This window comes from Ischnura elegans, chromosome 13 (genome assembly GCF_921293095.1).
Source record: "Ischnura elegans chromosome 13, ioIscEleg1.1, whole genome shotgun sequence".
In the NCBI taxonomy this organism is placed as follows: Eukaryota; Metazoa; Arthropoda; class Insecta; order Odonata; family Coenagrionidae; genus Ischnura; species Ischnura elegans.
In genome coordinates, this window is record NC_060258.1 from 18635396 (window position 1) to 18657975 (window position 22580).

General features: G+C 36.8%; 1 protein-coding gene across 3 annotated transcripts; it reads right to left on the reverse strand.

Annotated features, from left to right (window-relative positions):
• Positions 1 to 314: 314 nt before the first annotated feature.
• On the reverse strand, positions 315 to 22031 carry LOC124170440. Of its 3 annotated transcripts, XM_046549165.1 has the most exons (4): positions 21766 to 22031; positions 20623 to 20704; positions 5432 to 6894; positions 315 to 4451 (listed from the first exon to the last, which is right to left on the reverse strand). In XM_046549165.1, exons 3-4 carry the CDS (start codon positions 6749 to 6751, stop codon positions 4446 to 4448), a joined length of 1326 nt encoding a protein of 441 aa, XP_046405121.1. In that variant the 5' UTR covers positions 6752 to 6894; positions 20623 to 20704; positions 21766 to 22031; the 3' UTR covers positions 315 to 4445. The 3 variants fall into 3 exon arrangements, 2 of the variants coding, with proteins under 2 accessions (XP_046405121.1, XP_046405122.1); XM_046549166.1 differs by lacking the exons at positions 20623 to 20704; positions 21766 to 22031 and adding an exon at positions 12646 to 12685; XR_006867453.1 differs by lacking the exons at positions 315 to 4451; positions 5432 to 6894 and adding an exon at positions 12727 to 12766 and having other exon boundaries at positions 21766 to 22021.
• Positions 22032 to 22580: the final 549 nt, after the last annotated feature.

Below are 22580 nucleotides of genomic sequence, written 5' to 3' on the forward strand. Positions count from 1 at the left end.
AAATTATTACAATCTACTCACACGATATGACCAACAAATCCAATCTCCTTCAGAAAACAAACAAAACATAATAAGAACCATATTTCATGTACTCCCACATAGCAGAGGGAATACGTATGTTGTTCAACAAAAGTTTAATTACAGACAGAACCGAATGAGTAACGTATTAAATGCTGAAAATTAAAAAGTAAAGTAACATACGGTTACATAAAATGAAATCCATGCACATATTGAACGATTTGACAAATAATTAGCCATTATAAAAAATGGAGCCTACGACTAAAAGAACTCCCAAAGGAGAATGACATCAAAAAGACATTATAGAAATAGCTACATTTAATATTTATATTTACAGAGAATGTGTACAATGATAATCTATTACGCTCCATTTACTCCTACAAAACAAAGCCAGCTCTCGTAAGAATTAGGAGACATTAATCGTTGTTCATACAAAAGCACATGCATATTCTTTTATGCAACTGAATATTGACTATATAAGAGTAATGTTGAAAATGTATATGTGCACATATAAAGACAATAATCCTCCCTAACACAAATGATAATATGATATTGACAAAACTGAATGAAAATGGTAAATAGTCACGAACATATGGGAATGGAAATTTAAGGATTTTCGTATTATTTGATTGTGAAATTTTTAAATGTCTCCAAAAATGTAAATTATGTATAAAAAATCAAGTCAAAACCTTTGTTTAGCTATAACTTAATACAAAACTGAATTTTACGTCATAGATTTATATCATAGGGCAGATGTTTGAACTCTATAATATTTAACGAATACATTGAACTACATCATGTTAACCTTTCAGCATCATCGCTGCAAACTACAAGGAAATGATTTAAAATTGCATGGGCCAATCAGTGTCAAAGAAATTAACCAATAAAAAACAATATTCACTAAAGGGTAGCATAAAAAGGAGATAACAAGGCAAAATATAATTCTAATAGTTGAATTAGGGCAACTTATGTTGCAAATATATAGAATTGAAGATGGCTTGAAGCAATATAACAAGAAATATTAAATATGTAAACCAATATGGTGTGTTACTTCAAAAAACTTACAAATGCATACATGAGATGTAAAGTGTAATACAGTCAAACCTCTTTAGAACGAACCTCTGTAGAAGACAAGTTCTCTCTACAGCGAAAAAAAGTTATGGTCCCGATTTTCTTCCCATAAGTTATGTGTATTTTCATCCTCTGTACAGCGAACCTCTGTACAGCAAAAATTTCTCTAGAACGAAATAAACTTTTGGCCTCAAGTCAATTATTTTACCTCTTTAGAGCGAAATATTAAGTTTGTGATTACGTATCCTCCATTTCATTGATATCATTTTGCGCTCGAGATAGACGCATTAATTTTTTCGAAAAGGGAGTACATATTTCAATTTTTTCCTCATCGCTGAATCTATGAATTTGTTTCCTAGAAATAAGTTTAATAATTTGGATGTGATTAAAGGTTGTGTTGATTGATCATTGTCGTTCACAAAGCACTATTACCTATATTTGTCATTTTAGCATCGTCTGCATTTCGTTTTCACATGACGGCCGTCAGCGGATCGATTGCGTAGGTATCGACTGAAACTATCGACCTATCGATTACTGATGATATTGGCTATTTATGCGAAGTTTCACACGCCGAGTTCGCATATGAAAGTCCTCGGGAGCAATAACTCTTTTAAAAGTGACGTTAAATATATTGTCAAGTCTCAGAATCTTTGTAGTAGTGACCGAAAAGTTAAAAGATACCATTAGCAGTCCATCAGAATGTGTTTTATGGTTAATTTTGGGGATCTTTATCAAATCTTTCTCCAACTCGTAGGGACTTCACAGAATGCCACCAAAAAGAAGGCAATTCACGCTCGAGCAGAAAATTGCCATTTTAAAAGACGTTGACACAGGAATGAAGAAATTGGACGTGGCCAAGAAGTACGACATATCGCCGTCTTCATTGACAACAATTTAAAAAAAGAGAAAAAAATTAGAAATAAGCACCATATACAATGCTGTGAATCCCACGAAGAAGCGATTACGGGACGCAACTTACGACAAGGTTGACGAAGCAACAGTTTTACAAATACGAAGTTTGAATATCCCTGTCAATGGACCTCTAATTTGCCAGAAAGCCAAGCAATTGGCCGTGACTTTAGGTGAAGACGGATTTTGCGCATCACAAGGCTGGCTTGAAAAGTTTGGCACTCGCCACAATATTTTGTGCAAGGGAATATCAGGAGAAAAGATGTCTGCACCGGCAGATGCCAATTCTCAGTGGCAGAGTGGTAAATTAAAGGAGATAATGGCGAGTTTTCCCCCGAAAAATATATTCAACGCCGACGAGACGGCTTTAATGTATCGGCTGCTACCTGAGAGGACAATGGCTGTAAAAACAGATAAATGTAAAGGTGGGAAAAAGGCAAAATATCGCATCACTGTCCTCTGCTGTAATGCAAATGGGACTGATTGTGAGATGTTACGACCCTTAGTGATAGGAAAGGGGAGAAACCCACGTTGTTTTAAAAACATTAGAAGTTTACCAGCAGATTACAGGGCGAATAAAAAAGCATGGATGACTTCTGAACTATTTCAGCAGTGGGTTTTAGAAATTGACATGAAAATGAGAGCACAAAAGAGAAAGATTGCTCTTTTATTAGACAAGTGTTCGGCTCACAACTCTTGTGATATCAATAGGCTTACAAATGTGAAGTTGTATTTCTTCCCTCCGAACTGCACTTCCTGCCCGCAACCTTTAGATATGGGTATTATTCGATCTTTTAAATCGAATTGCAGATCAAGGATGCTGCATCGAATCGTAATTAATATTGAGAGGAAAATGGACAACCCTTATTTTATTAACTTAAAACAAGGGATTGAAATGGCTACTGGTGGCTGGTGGAGTGTGACTCCACAAACAATAAGGAACTGTTGGAGAAAGGCAGGCTTTGACTTCAATAAAGGAGAAGAAACTGAAGCAGGTCCCAGTATAAGCAGTAATTACATTGGCATTGATGCAGTCTGGGAGGAGTATATTTTGAGAGCAGGAGTGCAAACTGATTTGACTGCAGATGATTTTGTATGTGCTGATAAAGACGTACCAGTATTCCCTGAAGTAACAGATGAGGATATTTTACAGGAAGTTATGGAAAACGATTCATCTGAGAGTGATGAGGATGAAGGTAACCCTGAGAGAGAAATTACTACAAATGAGGCCCTTGCATACATTGAAGCCCTGCAGAAATTTTTTTCCCAGAGAGCGATACCTGTTGAGCATTTAGTCTCTCTCGATCAACTGCGGCATGTTTGTGTGAGATGGTCCTTGGAAGGAAAGCGAACCCTTCAGAAAAAATTACCAGATTTCTTTAAATAAGTTTTATTTTAATTTTGAGAGCATCAGCCATCTAAATTCTATTAAGTTCTATTTATGTTGATAGTGGGATATGTTATTATTTATATGCAAAAAGTCAATTTGCTGTTTGTTAATTACTATTCTTTTGTTTGCACAGTCTTATGTCTGCTAAAGAGCATTTGAGTTACTTGTTTTAAAGCTTTCTTTAGTTTTACAAATTCCATGGAATGCCCACATATTGTGATATTATCTTTAATATTTAATAATGCTCTTAACTGGCTGTTACCAGGAAGATTGGGATATATCTTCTTGAATTTCAAAGTTACCTGAAGTTGTAACATATTATTATTTAAAAAGAATTCTTAAATTTTGTGAGTGAAATAAAGAAAGTTCTTTGTTAACGCCACAAATAATTAAAAATATCAATTACACTTGTCCCTAAATGTGCTCCTATCAAATCTTTGAATGATTGAGTTCAATTAGTGATTGGCTTTAAGTTCTTGCTTTTCCAATGAGGCCATATCAAAGTTTTATATTTTTAAAGTCAATTTGAGAAAATTTACCATATTTATGTGGGTAATATATCTTATTTAAGTGAATTTATGAATAGATATCAGTCCTTTATTTGCTAAAAAGCTTTTCAAGACATTAAAATGGGTCATAACTTCTGTAAAAGGGATACCTCTGTATAACAAAAACCTCTATACAACAAAATTTTTTCTTGGTCCCTAGAATTTCGTTATAAAGAGGTTTGACTGTATTATAAAAAAATAAATATATCAGTAAAAAAATGAAATAAACTGTGACTAAATGATGTGCCCACATTATTGTAACAACACACCTCTCAAAATGTGATTACCATTCTAATAAAATCAGTACCATGTAGCAAACATGAAATCAATAAAAATAGGAGTGTTTGTTAACATAAGATAAGTGTAACTATTGCATGAAACACGCGAGTACTTAAGTTGACCCATTTTTACTAAAACTGAAAGGCCTCATGAAAATCTATTTAAGGTAAACGGAATATTCCTCTTCTGGAGCAGCTCCATTGTATCCTTCATAAGGAATCACGCCAAATTCATCTCTGAAAGAATAATAAACAGAAATTAATGGATGGCACCATGAGAAAAGAAAGCAATAACAACCAATATGCTAAGTCACCGTTGGGTCCATAATAATTAATAGTGAAATGAGATATTACTCCCATTAGCAGAAATTCATTGGAATAATAATAATAATTAACTATGAAATATCTTCAAATAAATCTAAGTTCCAAAAAACAATTCTTTATTTTATCAGTAAAAATTATTGGATTTACTACTCTTTCAATTTTACATGTGCATCACTAGGTTGATATATCATGGATTTAAATATTGACAATCTTCAACTTCCTTGTATTAAATTAAATTAACCTTTGATAATTATCCATTAGATTAGAGTTTGAAGGTTTTGAATAGTCACCATTTTAAAGTAATGGCATCTTTGAGCATTTTAGAGCTATATTATGGGCTATCTTTTGAAAGGATATATTCAACTTGTAATATCAGGTGATAGAATATTTTATCAAAACTTCATTCCTATGCTAAATTTGTTAAAATTACAACACCTGTCTAACAAGGAATCATACTACCCATAGAACACAGAGAAAGGACATGTTTAATGAGTAAGAAGTTTCATTTCGCCTCTACAAGCAAAACATCTAAAATTAACGGCCCACTTTTGGAACATATTGGAAAATTAAATTACGAACAAATTTATCAGTAATTCAAAACTGCGTTGATACTTAAATTTATGAATTAACTATTCAATTGCTCGTTTAGCTTTAAATGATTATTTGAATGTTTTAACTAAGACAATAATATAATGAATCATGCCAAATAATTGCAAACAAATGTGTATTATTCTCTTTTACACAATAGCAAAAAAAAAAACTCCAGACTGCAATGCCTTCCAATGTACAGCAATTTATTTGCTCCATTTCCGGATATTGATTAAAAAAGGGATGCCAATTCATAAAAAGGGGAAGTGGAATTATAAGTATGAGAAATAATAAGTAATACTCACCCTGGCCTTGGCTAGCAGTGTTGGCATCAAGTGGTTTGAATACAAGAAGAGGAGGAGAGGGTGGAACATCAGCAGATCACCTCTTCCTGTTCTGGATTCTCCATAAGCGATTATCCGAGGGACAGCAGCTGCGAGGTGACATACCCTTGCCAATTCCGTCGTCTGATTCAATGCATCATTGATAATACCATGAAATGGCCATCCCCACTTCCTCCTCTTCTCCTCTGCCTCCTCTACAACCCTCATCCACTCTCTCTCATGTGCCACGTCTCCCTTGCTATACGGCCTCCCCTCATTACCAAAGACCAATTTCAGACTTAAATGAGAGAGGGCCCAAGCTAACCAAGCAAATACTTCAGTCTCATCATTCTTTGCACCCAAATACACCGTGTCACTCTCAAAATCACAAAATGAATTATGATCACTCCCATTCCTCCGAGTCCCATCCAATTCCACAAACCTCTCCTTCATCCTTCCAATGCGATAAGAACCGCAGTCCACCATCACCTTCACCCGATCATCCCCACTCAAATATTTTATAATACAAGCAGTGCAATCATCTTCATCGTACATTCTCTCATACATTCTACGCATTTTATCCACTCCATTTCCAAACACACAAGTAGTCTTTCGCAACATGGCGTCCACACACTCCTGTCTAGCTGTAACTGCGACTGGATCCAATTGCGCTGGACTGATTGCAGCCTCCCCTCCTAATTCAAACTTTACAGAAGTAACATCATCCACAGTCGACGTCACCGCCTCTTCCAAGCAGTGCAACAATGTGTCTCGTCCACACACTTGCGTCTTCAGTTCCTCCAACGATGAGATCAGCTGGCACATAAGCGATTTCATCTCATGCCTCAATGCGTCCACAGAGGACTTGAGGGATTCAATATCCTGATTATTCCTAGCTACGGGTGTAATGTGGTCATTGCTTCTACTGGATGATGACTCCGGGCGGTGCATCATCGCTTGGTCCCTCCTGTGAACCAATGTTACCAACTTTAGAATGAGGGAGCGGTCCAATTCTTCTGGGAAACGCCGCACCATCTCCTCGGCAGAAGAAACTGCGTTCAATTGTGAGTCGTCCTTAAGATCCGTGTCTGCCCCTCTTGCAAGCAGCTCTTCCACCCAGTCAGCCTTCCCAAGCCTCACACCAACATGCAACAGAGTTCTTTGCCTCATGCCCCGAACATCCACATCTTCCACTTCTTCCAGTAGCTCTTTATTCTGGAGAAATGATCCAGTCAACACTCCAGCAAAGAGTCTCTCCTCAACAAATTCCTCCATGTTTGTAGTAGAAATGCTGCTCGCCATTTTAACGTAACAATGAAATATTTAATTGAATGTTTGATAGACTTAGCAGACAGGAAGGCACTAATGGAAACAATGCGTGGTGGCGATGGTCTGAGAGAAGTAAGACACTATCTCAGCGTTTACAAGGAAGGATGAAATAATGACTGCAAAGAAACGGAATGAATATCAAATTAATACAGAAAATAAGCAAGAGTAATAATTACATAAAAACTTATATTAATACTCAAACTAGAGAACTAGCGTACGTCTGACTTGAGAAACAAGCATAAATATACTACGCAACTCAAAATATAAAGACAAATGCACAGAATTGGCATCTATCAAATGCCATTACATGCACTCATCATTTTTATGATTTAACTTCAAATCCTCAGCCTACCTGAGCAATCTGATTATACAAAAAGATTTCGGGGACGGTATGTAAAGTACAAAGAAAACGAGTGCCTTATTAACTACCAAATAAAGAATATAACGGAATTTTCCCTTCCATTTGATTCACGCTTTAGTCACATAATATTTCTGATCAGTGGAGTGATTAGAAATATGTTATGGGGAGATTAGATGGCAAGGGGTTCCGACCCCCCTCAGGGAATATTATTGAAAAAATACACGCCTGGAAATACATATTACATCTCTTTGACACTAAAAAATTAACTCAACGCAAATGTAGTCATTTAATTTCTTAACTGGATAAATATTTAAAATAATTTTTTATTTTCTGATGTTTTGTGGCATTATCCATTCCCTCAACCCTCCATAGTTATGCCACTGATTCTCATTTTGTTAACAACGATCGGAAAAATTCAAAGCTGTGCAAAGACCATGGAAAGCCATCAGAGATGATGCCTGGTGAAAACTGCTGACTAGGTTATCACGAGAGCGTACAATTTTATTAAAATCACAGAATGAATCTAAGGTTTTTATTAGCCCAAAGATTGATGATATGAAAATATTTAGCCTATCCTTTTGAAAAAATAAGAGTTTGTTAATTAACAGCGAATAGGACGCTAGCGCATTTGATTGACGATTTTCGTTCGACAGAAAAGGTTAGCATGGTAGCTTATGTTAAGTCTCCATCTGAGCAAATAATTATTGCCTTATTTACCCATTATCCGTATATTTTTCTGTTTCTAACCAAAAAATATGTCTACGAAAAGGAGTGACGATGCTGGCAGTTCTACAGACGTGAAGAAAAAACGGATAACAGTGACGTTAGAACAAAAACTGAATATTAACATAAAAAACATTATTAAAATAAGTGAACAAGGTAAGGCAACTGCTGCAGAGATTGGTCGAGTTATAGGTTTTCAGACGAAGACAGTCAGGACAATATTAAAGAACAAAGTGGAAATTAAAGAATTTGGGAGAGTTGCCACTCCTCGAAGTGCCGCACATTTATCTCGCAGCAGAAGCACAGTCTCAGTGGAAATGGAATGGTAGCTTACTCTTTGGCATGAGAATGAAATACAAAAAAAACAGCCTGTAGACCCATCAAGATTTCTAAGGAAAGCATTGGCAATTTATAGTGACCCCACTTAACATTTGAGCATTCCTGAGCCTTTCACTGCCAGTCGTCAAAATGAATGGTGAAGCAGCCAGTGCTGACAGTGAGGCTGCCAATACATTTATGGAAACTTTTAGAGCAATTGCGGAGGAGGGAGGTTACCTGCCTCAACAAATGTTTAACGCAGACGAAACGGGGTTATTTTGGAAAAGCATGCCGACAAGTACCTGCATTTCAAAGGAAGAGAAGACCATGTCTGGGTTCAAAATGGCCAAAGATCGATTGGGAGGAAATTCATCGGGAGGTTGTAAACTTAAGCCAACGTTGGTGTACCATTCTGAGAACCCCAGGGCACTCCTAGGTTTATCTTAAGGCCGTTTGCCTCTCATATGGAAAGCCAACAAAAAATCTTGGGTTACGCAGAATGGTTTGCCGACCATTTTTGACCCGAGGAAAAACGGTAAAGAAAAGAATCTAGATTTTAAAATACTACTCCTTTTGGACAATTGCCCTGGTCATCCTCCCAATCTCGATGAATACGTTGAAAATGTAAAAGTTGTCTATTTACCACCTAACACCACAGCACTCCTACAACCCATGCATCAGGCTGTAATAAAAACATTTTAATGTTATTATCTACGCAGGAACTTTTTGCAGGCGATGACTGCAACCAAAGATGAGTCGGGCATTACTCCTTGTGAGTTTTGGAAGGCATATAATATTAAAAATGCAATAGAAAATATTGCGCATGCCAGGAATGAATTTCGAATATCAACTTTGCACAAAGCTTGAAGGAAGGTTCTCCCAGAACAAATTGTTGGTTTTGAGGATAGTGCGGAAGCCATCAAGGACGAGATTGTCAAGATTGGGAGAGACCTTGGGCTGGAAATTTCCGGGGATAAAGCGAAGGAGCTGTTGGCATCCCATGATGAGAAACTCTCAACAGAAGACCTTCTCCAGATGAAACATGAGAAGAGTCTGGAAGGGGAAGATACTGGCAAAGTCACAGTAGTGAAACAACTCACTGCGAAAGACATTAGGGAGGCTATGAAACACATTGAGTGTGCTATGAATATATTCAGAGATCGAAATCCTGACATGGAAAAGAGTGCAAAAGTGTGTCTGGCGAATGAGAGTGGTATGGCTTGCCGTTGAGAATTATGTCGAGATAAAAATAAGGCCGCCACCCAGAAAACCCTTGCTGAATACTACTTCAGGAGTGCCACTAATTCCCCCTAACCCCAACCCTCAACATCAGATCAAGACAATTAACATTTGTGTTGTTTCTTTGCTTATGCTAAGAGACAATTTGTGATGTTTTGCCATTAAAATACTTTCCAAATTTAGTTTGCATATTTCTTTTAATAATGCCTCATTCCCAACCTTTTATCGTTGTGCTGGGCTGAAGTGAATAATCGGTGATGAATGTTTCTCATGACTTCCGCCAGGTTAAAGATTTTATATCAGCGTAAAAAGTGACTTTCTTTTCATCCTCTTGCGCCTGAGTCCCAGATTTTTTTCATTTTTGCCCTTTAATTTATATCTTTGGCCTGGTTCAGGTGTAGGTCGCAATGTGTTTTTAAAATTAACGGCTCCGATTTCTGGCCTACTTCGATTCACATCCAGGATATTCTGGATTCTTTACAAAGATATGGATCGTAAGGAACCAATTTAAGCTTTTTACATTGTTTCTTATGGGAAACACTGCATCGTTTAACGTTGTTTTGCCTAACGTCTAGTTTTTCAGGGACGAATAGACGACGTTGAACGAGGACTCACTGTACCCTCCATTCTGCATTCAGAAAGAAATTGATGATGATTGGTTTTACGGTTTAATGAAGCAGAATCCTTCGATAAGCCTTTGCAAACTAGAGGCAACCTTGCTGGCAAGAACCAAGAGCTTCAACAGGACAGTTATGAGTGCATTTATTTTTCGATCCATGAGGTCCTTATGTGAAACACGTATTTTCCACTGGAAGTTAATACAATCATGTTGAAAGTGGCTCCTCTAATGTTCAACTCCAATGAACCGTGATTGCCTCCAAAGGTTAAAAACAAGTAGGCGAAGTTACCTCCTCTGAAAAACGCTCCTCGATGACATTGTGTTATAAATGCTCAGGTTAATACAATTCCTCCATTTTTTGATTTATCTTGAGTGAAATTCTTCCCAAAAAATACTGTTCAAGTGTCCCATATGATCAGTAGGTGCTTCAAAGCTTTCTGGATGGATGACTTCTAATTTATTTTTACTGGTTTTAAAACATTTCATCGATCATGCAAAACGATCTAAAGAAAATTCAGCATTGCTAATTTTACACAACCATGAATAGTATATTCCTGTCGATGCTAATGAGTTAGTAAAAATGAATGAGGTGGTACTGTTAACTTTGCCACCCCACTGTAGTCACAAACCTCAGCCATTAGATAACTATGTCATTGGCCCTTTGAAAAAATATTTAATTGAATGTGGGTGGCTTAGACACCACATAGGAGAGAGAATAACAATTTGCAACTTGGCTGAGTTATTGGGTACAGCATGTAAAAAAAATCATTTAAACCTAACAATATTATTTATACGTTTGGTTCAAACAGAATATGCCCACTTAACTCAAGTATTATTAATGACAAAGACCTTAACCAAGCCACTGTCAAAGATCAGTTTGTTGCACCTTTGGAATTTCATTTAGAACCCGAGGAGAATCTCCATAGCCCAGGAAATTCCGAGGTGAAAACTCCATTTTAGAGGGCAATGTTGTCACCCCCTGAGGAAAGAAGCCCTTTCCCAAAAACTACCCACATAATATCTAAAAATACTATATAGAATAAAAGATCACAGATCCCTATGGATACACCAGTTAAAAAGAGACTGGAAAATTAATGTCATCAAATAAGAGGAGAAAAAAATAGCCAGCTCATAAGGATGTAAAAAGAATCTAAGTTGAAAATCAAAAAAAAAAATGGAAGAAATAGCTACAGATTTAGAATAGAGTGACAACATTTACCAAAAATGACATTTGACAAAACTTAAGCCATTTAAATAATTAAATTTTGATGAAAAACATTGTATGCAGTGATTCAAAATTAATAAATACAAGAATACAGTAGAATCCTGATTTAAGGTTTTTCAGCGGGGACAAAATTTAAAACACTAAATGAGGACCTGCCATTTTTTTTCAGATTTTAGGGTCTGTAATGATTGGAATGGCTTTTTATGAATAAAAAATATTATTTTAAGTAACTAAAAGGTGCTGAATGCAGCAAAAAATTCTTTAATGAAATGTTCTCTGCCCTATGAAGGTTGGATAACACTTTTCAGGAATCAGCTAAAAAAATGGGTAGTAAAATAAGTAATGAGAGAATGACAATTGTTTTAATGAAATATTTTAAGAAAATTATAATAAACATCAACTTAAAAGCATTCCCACACAGATTATTATTATGGACATAAGTGATTCCATTTTTATGCATATTTCAGTGGTCTCGACGAAATTTAGAATTTTTTCCGTAAAAGTGACATGTAGGTGACTTTAGCATTTCTAATATAATAAGAAAAGGTGTAAGTAGGAACTCGAAAATCATGAGGAATGAGTGAAATAAAGGGACAGCAGAAGATCGCTAATCCCGAATTCTCAACTACCGAATATCTAGTAAAAGGGAGGTTTTCGGGGATATTGCCAACTTAACGTTTTCTGTTGCCTCGGCGAAACAAGGGATTTATGAGCCTTTAAAAAGCCTCCTATGCGCACATTTTGGATTTCAAGGTCATCCGAAAAAGTAGAATCTTATTTCCAGTATGCGTACAAGTCGATGGTGATTCAACTCGATGATAACACCAGATTCGTTGTCATATATCCGCGGCCTTATGCAGGTCGAATGGAGCCGGGAGAAGTTGCTTACGCGGCGCGCTGATCACCTTGACTCCGACTCGCCTTGTTTCTCGGTAGGTTTTAATAAAATTTGGTTGGACCTTGAATAACGATTAGCTCAACTTTGTTAAGTGAAAAGGTTTAATCTTCAACAGAACTGGATTTCATCCGAAAAATTGTCAGTGCCTCTGAAGTTTGGCAATTTCGTCAGAGTTATGTTATCGACGTCAACCACCAAGGGATACCTGCCGGATTTTCGTATTTTTCCGCGCTCATCTATTCTACCGTGAGTATGCGGTGATTTTTTTTTCAGCATGACCGATTTATTTAGAGACATGGACCGTGATAGTTTGTCAAAACTCCGATTGTCATTCTCTTTTGACATTAATTAGCACCAGATAAATATTTTTGAATCGACAGCGATATCAATCAGCCGCATGTCGATAAATTGGCTCCGGGATATCTAAATTACATATTAGATGTAAAATAATGTTGTTCCGTAGGGAAAGAATGCTCTCACTCACGGTCATGACAGGGGAAACACTTCCTCTGTGCTTTCGCTGTTCCTCCGTGGAAACTGACCTTGTAATGGATTACAGAAAGAATCTTCTAGTGAACTGCGCAATTGATAGTGGGCCTCCTCTTCTGAAAAGAAAAAGTAGCAGACTGAAAAAATATTGGGCTAATAATCGACTACCCGTAGGTAGTGGAGTTGAAAGGGGCATAAACCATCAATTGAAAACGATGAGAAAACCATTATTGTAGTGGCCCTCGGAGGATAACTCGTGTCATCAGTCATCACGTATCATCGAAGTCAAGTTCAAGAAGTGAAGGATATGGTAGTTCGAGGTTATTAAGGGATGACTTTGCTCCATTAGATCGGATCTGATACAAAAAGTACCTGGTGTTTGGATCAGAAGGGGAGCGAAACGTTACGAGAAGACAAATCAACCAACTTGCGAGTTGAAGGTCGCAGTGCTGCGCTCACGGAAGAAAGCAGTCGAAGAAGCATTCCCCGGGAGATTCTATCGACTCTTGGTAAACTTTCATGAGACCGTTCTTGTTGATGAGCATAAATTCGAAGATTTGGATGAATCGTCATGAAAAAACGTTAAATCAGGCAAAAAAATCTTGAGCGGGACAAATTTTTACGACCATAAATGCGGAAAAACGCAAAATGCGGAAACACTAAATACGGATAATTTTTACATTGCCCTAATAGGGAATGAATCGGGACCCAAAAAAATAAACGGCTAAATGCGGAAAAACGTTAAATGCGAAGACGTTAAATCCGGATCCGACTGTACGTATTTTATATCTGCTCATGAATCTTGGATAAAAATTTCTCGATTATTATGCTCGCTTTCATGTATATTTAACCAATTTATGTGAATAAAATCATTTGTACGCTCAATTAATTTAAACTTTGTACTTTATTGACTATGTCTGAATAATTCTGTCCCACTCTGCCCCAACCTAGGACACTATTGAAGAGAGAAGAAATGTAAGCATTTCAACTATTTTAAGTTACTTGTATTACTTGCAGATTTTTTATACATTTTAAAACATAGGTTTAGAACACTCTCCGAGCAAAGATGCCAATAATTCTGCAGGAATTAAGATTGAAATGATAAAACTGTCCCACTGTGCCCCAGTCTCCCCTTCCATCCTTGCAGGTAGCGCTTGGCTTAAATAAGGATTATAAATACTGTATCAAGCAATGGAAACTTTCTGACCATTAGATATTTTAAGAGGTGAATATTGAGAGATGTTTTCTGTGCCTCATGCATGCATTGGTAAACTCAGGTGATGTAGAACTCCTATCTACTCGTACAGAAACTAGGTCCCTGTGACTTCACGTGGAATGGCATCGCATGGGTGTCAATCTGGCTTTTTTCAAATGAGTTTAAAATTGACCATTAATATTCCTCTAAACAGGTATTTCTAAAGCCAAATAATTTGTACATAATGAATACATAATGGTGGGTAATGAATTGCAATAAATGCCTTTCGTTTTCTTTGATGAAGGAAACTACCCTATTGTCTTTTAATGCCTGAGCTTTAGACTAAACTTTATCACAGATCCTTAAGCATTAATTATGTTTGACCATGCTGCCAACTTTTCATTAATTAAGGAAAATATAAAGCACTAATGACAATATGCTAGACAATCAGAGTACATATCACAAACAAAGTCAAATCGCTCAGTAAGTGCATCATTGTTGAACACCAGCATTTAAAAAAATAGCTCATTTTTCACATATGGCTTTTATGAGTTGAAAACTAATTAATAGTGATGCTTAATACTTTTCCTTTACATAATTACCAGTTAAATTGACAAACAAAACCAAACGCACAGGAATAAAGGTGACAGGCACCGATAGTTTTCTTTACCCACCATGTGTGAGTCAACGATCGGCTGTCTAAAAGCTATTCTTGCGATGTAACAAGTACCTCATTCATTCAGACATAAAAGGTATACATAGCTGCAAATTAATGACTTATCCAGATAATTCATTATATTAATAGTGTGGTATAGTAGCATTCCAAGTGCACAGTTTCCAAAAAATATCAGATGATCAAAATACTGAAATTGAGGACCGTAACTGAAAAATCCTGGATCTGTCTCCTATAAATAACCCAGTGCACGATTAAAAACCCTAATTAATTGGAAAAGAGGTGAGCACTAGTTGAAACATCCCTAATTGGGCTACTAAATTCCATTAAGTACAGTGTAAATAGCCTTCATTAGTATCTTCTCGTATATCACTTACAAAAGTTTGTTACCATTCATGAGACGGTGATTTTCTAATGAAAATAATAAAATGTGAAAATCCTATAATGTTAACAATAATATTTTATAGATGTTCAAGGCCACTCGGCCAATAAAAATGAATAAATAACTTTTAAATTATACGCTTCACCTCCAACATTTGATACACACCCGGATATGTAATCCTGTTGATAACAGAAAACTTCAAAACTTGATGGTCAAATGGTGTCATTGAAGGCTCTAAAAATACCTTAAAAACAAATTCAACCACAACAACAAAAGTCACAAATGATATTTGCACATTTGTAAATCGATTGATTATCGGGAGTTCGTCGGAGACGCATCAAGGGAACGGGATGATGAATTAAAGAGGCAGCAGTACATCCTACGACATGCTTTATTCACTCTACCAAACCGACTGACGCCTCCTCCATGCACGTCCCATCCGCGCAACCGTCGTCCGCCTCGTGTATGCTGACCCATCGTCAGCACCTTCCCAATACCTTCCCCCACCCCTCGAGATGAGCGTTCACTCCTACCGTGGGATTGCGAGTCAGCAACAGCGAGCGACGAACGGAAGTCGACGGGAGGCGGGGAAAATGCAGAGCAGTCATTTCACATTAGACCACTCCACGATAATAGGGAAATTGCATACTTTTTATAAACAGTATGCTGATATACTACAGTAAACACTTAGTACAGCAATATACTTTTTTCCGCTTAAAATTCAGTTTATACCCTAGAAAATGACTCCCAAAAGTCGCCCGAGTTTCGCGGGCTAAAAAATACCGCCCCCACTAATCTTTGGCTGTGACGTCATAGTTCAGTACGAGTCCAAGATCCAAGCCCAGTAACTGCAGGTTTGGAAGAGCCACGTTGCGTTTAAAGGAGAAAATGGGTGAAATAAGGAAAAATTACAAGTGGTGCATTGTTCCTCTGTGCAATAACACCCCAGAAAAAAATTTTCGTCTGCATTCCCACGGAGGAAATTAGAAGAAAAGCCTCGATGCATCCCGTCTGTCGGGATGAGCGTTACGGAAAAATAAGAGTATAATAAACGGAATGATAAACCCGTGTGCTATGTCAACGAAGATAACTTTGATATAAATAATATTTCTATATTTCATTGACTGAATAACTTGAAACTGAGATTTTTCGATAATTCGGCCGCCGTAGAATAAAAACTCAACTTCCGAACAAAAATCGAGATAGGTGTTTCTCGATGCATCTTCTACTGACGGGGTCAAAATGATGTGCCGCTGTACTTTGCAAATTTATATCCTGGCTTCACTACATGCTATAATAATGAACTATACGTCATTTTGAAGGAAATTTTATCCCAAATTCTGATTTATTTTATTACAAAAAAATTGAAAAATGTAGACACGGTCAGTGCAATAAATGACTCCGCGCACCGAAAAATTAGCCGTTTTGTCAACTTCATGAACTTTGCAACTCAACCTAAGGAAAACTACTACGTCTACAGCATTCATCTTCCACATTAATTTACACTCGTCAGTGCGGATTAATAAAATGGCTTTCGGGTATTTTTAGAACTTATATTTTGTTATAAATTAATGAAAATATTTAAACATTATCTTGAACCAAAGATAAAGGAAGTTGTAGATGGAAAAAGAATGGAATTCAGAGGTGGTCACAAAAAACGAATCGCAGCATTCTTTGATTTTATTCTACGCCGGCTCGCTTTTCAGAAAAAGTTGAGTCACAATGAGGAATGTTCCGCGGCCCTTGATTTGGAAACTGTGGAGATTGAGGAAGACGCGTGGATCAGCAATTTCCATTTAGTTGGTTGTCAGGATAAACTAAGGATCCATTTAAAGGTTGTCAGGCCATCGTATAAAGATAGGACTGATGTGCACCACAGGGGAAATGGGATGTTTGAGGGAAAGTCAAACCCAAGGTTGCCCAAAGAATGTGCAGTTCTGTTGCTCTTTCCCAGTTAAAACCAAATAGAAATAGGATTGGGATGATATTTTCACCACGGGTTCCAGTGATAGTGAGAGTGCAGGTGATCATGGTCATCGTCGAAGGTCATCCCTCTAGGATTTCCGATACGGAATTTTTAAGTGACAACCGATCGCAATGACGATGAGCTCGCCTTTAAAGTAGGTTTCAGATATATCGTGAGAAAAGCTCCCAAAATGTATTAAAGACTCTGTTTGGAAAATATTCAAATTTTAATGTTACTTTAGGAAGGCCTTCTAATTACAAAAGTAACTTATTAACACCTGAAGACGTTGTATTTATTATATTAATCGAAATGCGATTGACCGATTCTTTCTGCAGAATAATAATAGGAATAGGAAGTGGTTTCGGGGTTTTGAGTTACAAGATGGTAGATTGTGTTGGAAGTTCGTCTATATTAAACATAAACAGTCTGGCTTCCTCAGAGCTTCCTGTCGCCCTCCAGGCAAGGTATTTTTAAGTTGAAAGTATCATCGACAGCTTCGAGGTGGAAATAAGTTCACCATAAGACTACCGGACTGCCAAAAGAATACACACATCACATGAGTATACGCTTTTGCCAATATTATACGCAAGTCTCACTTTGTTATGAACTATAAAACATTTCAGATGCATTCATCAGCTACCTTTCCATTTCTCGGCATCGACTTTCCGCGCCGACGAAGTCTACAGTTTCACTAAAGTACCCTGTTATCATGATGGAATCAGTAACAGGAAGCTTGCTAGGATCAGCCAAAGAATAACCATATTCCTTCATCTTCACGCAATCTATCGCTTTCAATGGAGGAGAAATAGATCAAATAATAGCCCTGAAGTCACAATGAACAACTCCGATACGTCTGCACTTCAATAAATGAATCATAACCACGCCGTCACATGTATTCAAGTATGCAACCTATGGCCGTGCCGCCGTCCGCCGTGCCTCCTCGTACTGAACTATGACGTCACTTTTCTGCCAGCCAATCATCGGGCGTTTTCGCTTCTCACTTGCATTTGAAAATTCTCGTGAACTTTGATGCATAAAATATCGCAAACCACGTCATAAAATAATAAAAAAACTTTCACCGCGGTATGCAAACATATATTTTTATATAATTTTGGGGCTATTGATTATATCTGAAATATATGCAAGTTCCCTATTACCTACATGCTATAAACGACAATCTCTACTACCTTAACCAGTTTTAAAACAAATGCTATAATTATCTGGCAGGATTAACCAAATAAAAAAACCTCAAGCCTATATATTCATTCATTGCCGTCATTGTTAACTTATCCCACAACAAGAAAACACAAAACATCAAGCCAAGCAGTCACGGTTGATAAAAATCATGATTTTTTTCAAAAAAAATCATTTTTGTTGATTTTTTTTATTTAAATCGGAGTTTACTGATTTAAATCAGATTTTATTGATTTAAATGACATTTTTATGATTCCCCAATCATCAAAAATTCAGTTATTTGCAAAACTAACTATTTGGGCAGCATATTAGAGAATGATCGTTTGCAGAAACAATAAGAGGCAACATACTCTAAACTTAATACAGTGGATCCTCGTTAAAGCGAGTACGGGCTATAGCGAGACCCCCGCCATTACAAGAGTTAGCCGATGCACCGCCAATTGACCCTATAATATGCATGTTAAAAAATTCGTTTTTACGAAGCCCTTTTGGTGTTGGCTCTCGCCATAGCGAAGGTTTCACCGCCGAAAAAATTTACATCAACACTCCTTCATCTCTGTAATTGCTAGCGATCTGTTAGAAATGAAGTTAATGGAGTGCTCAGTCTCAAATTTATGTGGTAAACTGTCGTTCGATAAATAAGTAGTTAATTTTGAGGCATTAGCATTCGCGAATTCTTGATCTTCTTTTGTTCCTCGGGCGGCAGAAAGCAGTCGGCAGCATACCCGCACGTTCGTGAGTTGCATGAATAGAAAGCATTTGATGGCAGACACCATGGCCAAAAAAACAACAAACACGTCTAATTAAGAAAATAAAAATAAAGGAGTAATATGAGAGTGTTGAAATTAATTTATCTTCCTATTCCCTTTCCACGATTTAAGAAAAACAAAAGCGCCCAAGGAATGCAGACTATGTAGAGTTATAAGAAGCTTTGTTCGGGTGGTTTTGCCCACTCCAATCCGCGGGAACTTCTGAGAAAGGGGCTATGCCTAAGCCCGAAGCGAAGTATTTAAGGATAGATTGCGAATCAGGAATTTCAAGAGAGAGGAAGGTTGATTATACTAATGCAAAGCACCAAAGCGTTATCTCTTGTCATAATTGCTGGTGATGCCGGCGGTGTAAATCCGAAGTCGTGGAAGAATCACCAATAATAATATACATCAATAAAATACACCAATGGAAACATTTGAGGTATTATATAACCACCATACGGTTTTATTAGTCAGTTTTTGAATTTTCAGTGGAAAATACCAAAATAATAGAATGGTTACGTAGATGCACTGATTAAGTGCATCGAAAAACGGCTTCGTCGGTTGTGCATTGGCATAATAATTGACAAAACCATGCTTTGCATGATTTTTATTCAATAAGGCGCTTATAAATTGTTTGAATGGTTAGTCGTTGTTTGAGTAAGGAAATTTAGTGATGCAAAAAAACATCGTCTTTCGTCTGGATTTATGCTTACGTTTATCGGATAGAAATTTCTTTGTCGCCGCACCACTCCTGTTCCAGTATAACTGTTCGCAACAGGTATATTGGCTATTATCTGCTCCACCTCCGGTAAAGCAACAATTCGCTATAGCGAGTGTTTATTGGTGCACCGTGGGGTGTCGTTTTATCGAGGTTGAACTGCACGACATTCAGTCAATCAGGGGAGAGAATTATGGAAATGCCAATGGCATCAAATTAAAAATTACACCAGCATAATATAAAATTGCCATTGGAAGTATCAAATGTGCTATATTATGCGGTTCTAAAGCATATGAAGTTTAGAAAAATTCTGTAATTGCAACTTTGTATGGTGCCTACGCTTACAAGTTAAATCAAGAACAATTTTTATTTTCAACAGATACTCTAGTATTCTAACCAAAGCCATTTTTTTAAATTCTCATGTCAAATCCATTCCTACAGTATCATTTCTATTTAAGAGCCACCATTGTGCTGATAACTGTCGATTCGTTGTATTAATTAATTATATTAATGACTCTTTAAAATCAAACATATAGATCACATAATGATTTAAATCACCTGATTTTTTAAATTAAGAATCAAGTGATTTATATCGTGATTTAAACCGCAGTGATTTAAATCAATCAACCCTGATTGTGTGCTGACAACACGAACACAAATTTTGGTGGGGCACAAAGAAGAAGAAGAAGAAACAATGTTTTCACAAAGTTAGCACATTCGTTAAGACAGAATATACAGTAGTTTCTTGCTAATTGGGACATATCAGGACTTGTGCACTTTGCCCCAATTAAGCGGCTGCCCCAATGAGGCGAACTATCCTGTATATGGGCATAAAAACTTTGATATCAAATCAAATAAATCAAACATATAGATCTCATTATGATTCAAATCACCTTATTTAAAAAATAAAAATCAAGTGATTTAAATCGCGATTTAAATCTATCAACCCTGCAAGCAGTACTGGGACACCAGTTGGGTGAGATGACTGATTTAAACACAAACGATGGCATTGCAGCGAATGGAATTTAGCAGTTTCACACACAGGAGACGAAAAAAAAAACAGGATTACGATAAATTAATAATAATACCCACTTGCAGACTCAAGAGATACAGGAAGGGAAGTCTTTCTGCCGATTTTGTTGGAAAACCTCACGAGAATGAAAATGGATTGGACCTGGAAAGCAAATGGGAGACAGATGCAGATTAACAAATTGGCAGATGAACTGAGTACGTTTACGTCATTTCACGAACATAATGGCCACAGCTATACCAGAGAAAATGGCAAAAAACTAATACATGCAGAAACTTGGTGACTACAGCCCCATCTCGGTGAATAAAGATTAAACATTCCCACAATTTCATAGAGAGAGGACAAGACCAACAGATAAAGATAGCCGAATTATTGCACATTCCACAACCTAAGCGCACATGGAATTTCATTATAGTCAGAAAACATTTACCCCAGTAACAAGTCAATGTTCTACACACAACATTTACACTTTAAAACTTACACGAGACCGACAAACATCGACTGAAATAGTTGAAAATCAGACATAGAATGATGGCACAACGGGCGCAGCAATGGCATAATTTTCAATACAAATAAGGCGGTGACTGCATACTTTTGTCGAATACAAATTTTCGTCGTCTCTTCACCAAATTTAGGATTCAAAACATACTTCACATTCTAAACAAACAACGGGTGGGAGGAAGCATAGCGACGCCTATCGAATTAATTGTATACACACTACTAATCCTAATGAGGGGATGGATAATAATTAAGGGTATGATAATAATAACATATTCATTGGTCCAGATACTTTACAAGAGTTAAATATTGGACAAGTCATACATTACTGTCCTTATAATTATCAACATTATAAACAATATAAATATATTATGTCCCTGAAAATCACAAGATTATAAGTAATAGACGAAGCACAATCAACGGTGAGATTCAAAAAATCCAATTCGTACAACACGACAAAGGTGCAACGAGTAAACGAACATAAACTCGCCAACGAGGAATTATGCGTAATCTCAATGCCTAACCTAAAATGCATTCAAGATCTGAATTGCAATCATAAGATAACCTGAAGTGAGGCATACATTTAGAAAGTATTCAAATAACAACAATCATGCTGGAAATGAGAGGTACCAAACATATCAACACAAGTCACTGCCTTATTACATGGCAATGTTAACTCACAAAGGTAGGATGCATATTTCAAATACCTCGTATTATAGGACGATGAATGAACTCAACAACGGGAAATAAAGCAGGAAATCCGATTAAAAATATATAAGACCACGGTCACACCATCAACACCTTAATGCATACCCAAGACATAAGCACTATGCACTCGTGACACGTGGCATAATCCGTAGCCTACGTTATTCCGTAGCCTACGTTATATACGTATACGTTAACCGTAACCGTTATAACCGTAGCCTACGTTATATATAACGTAGGCTACGGTTATTCATATAACGTAGGCTACGCATAATCGCATAGTACCCAGAATGCCACGCAAGTCAAGACGCAAGTAGAGACGTTGCGACCATTGAAAGTTGCTACATTTCAAGAATCGCTGCGAGAGCGGCATTTCAATGGCAGTTTGTTTCTCAGCTGGCAACGATACGCCAGTTGTGACGACAATAATTGATATACCACTATTTATAAATACATTTTAAATTTAATTATTTACTCAATTGTTTTATCTCAAATGTTTATTTACTCAACTTATAGTAAGCCGGCAAGTTCGACTGAATAAAAAAAGTCAGTGAAATTAATATCATTAAAAAAATATACTAGTTTACCACTACAATGGTGATATTCAGTTACAGAGTTTTTTGAAGGCGACTAAGTCAGTTTCTGGGAAAAGTTTTGAGCTTATTTTTAATAGGTTTATTTTTTATTGAAAAGAATGCTGTGTAATGGGACACAAAAACACATTTAACGACACCGGAATTTCCTCTTACGCCACGAAATCAGAATAGAAACAAATCACTCACACTAAAATATCACGGGAAAAGTTCTTTAAAAACAC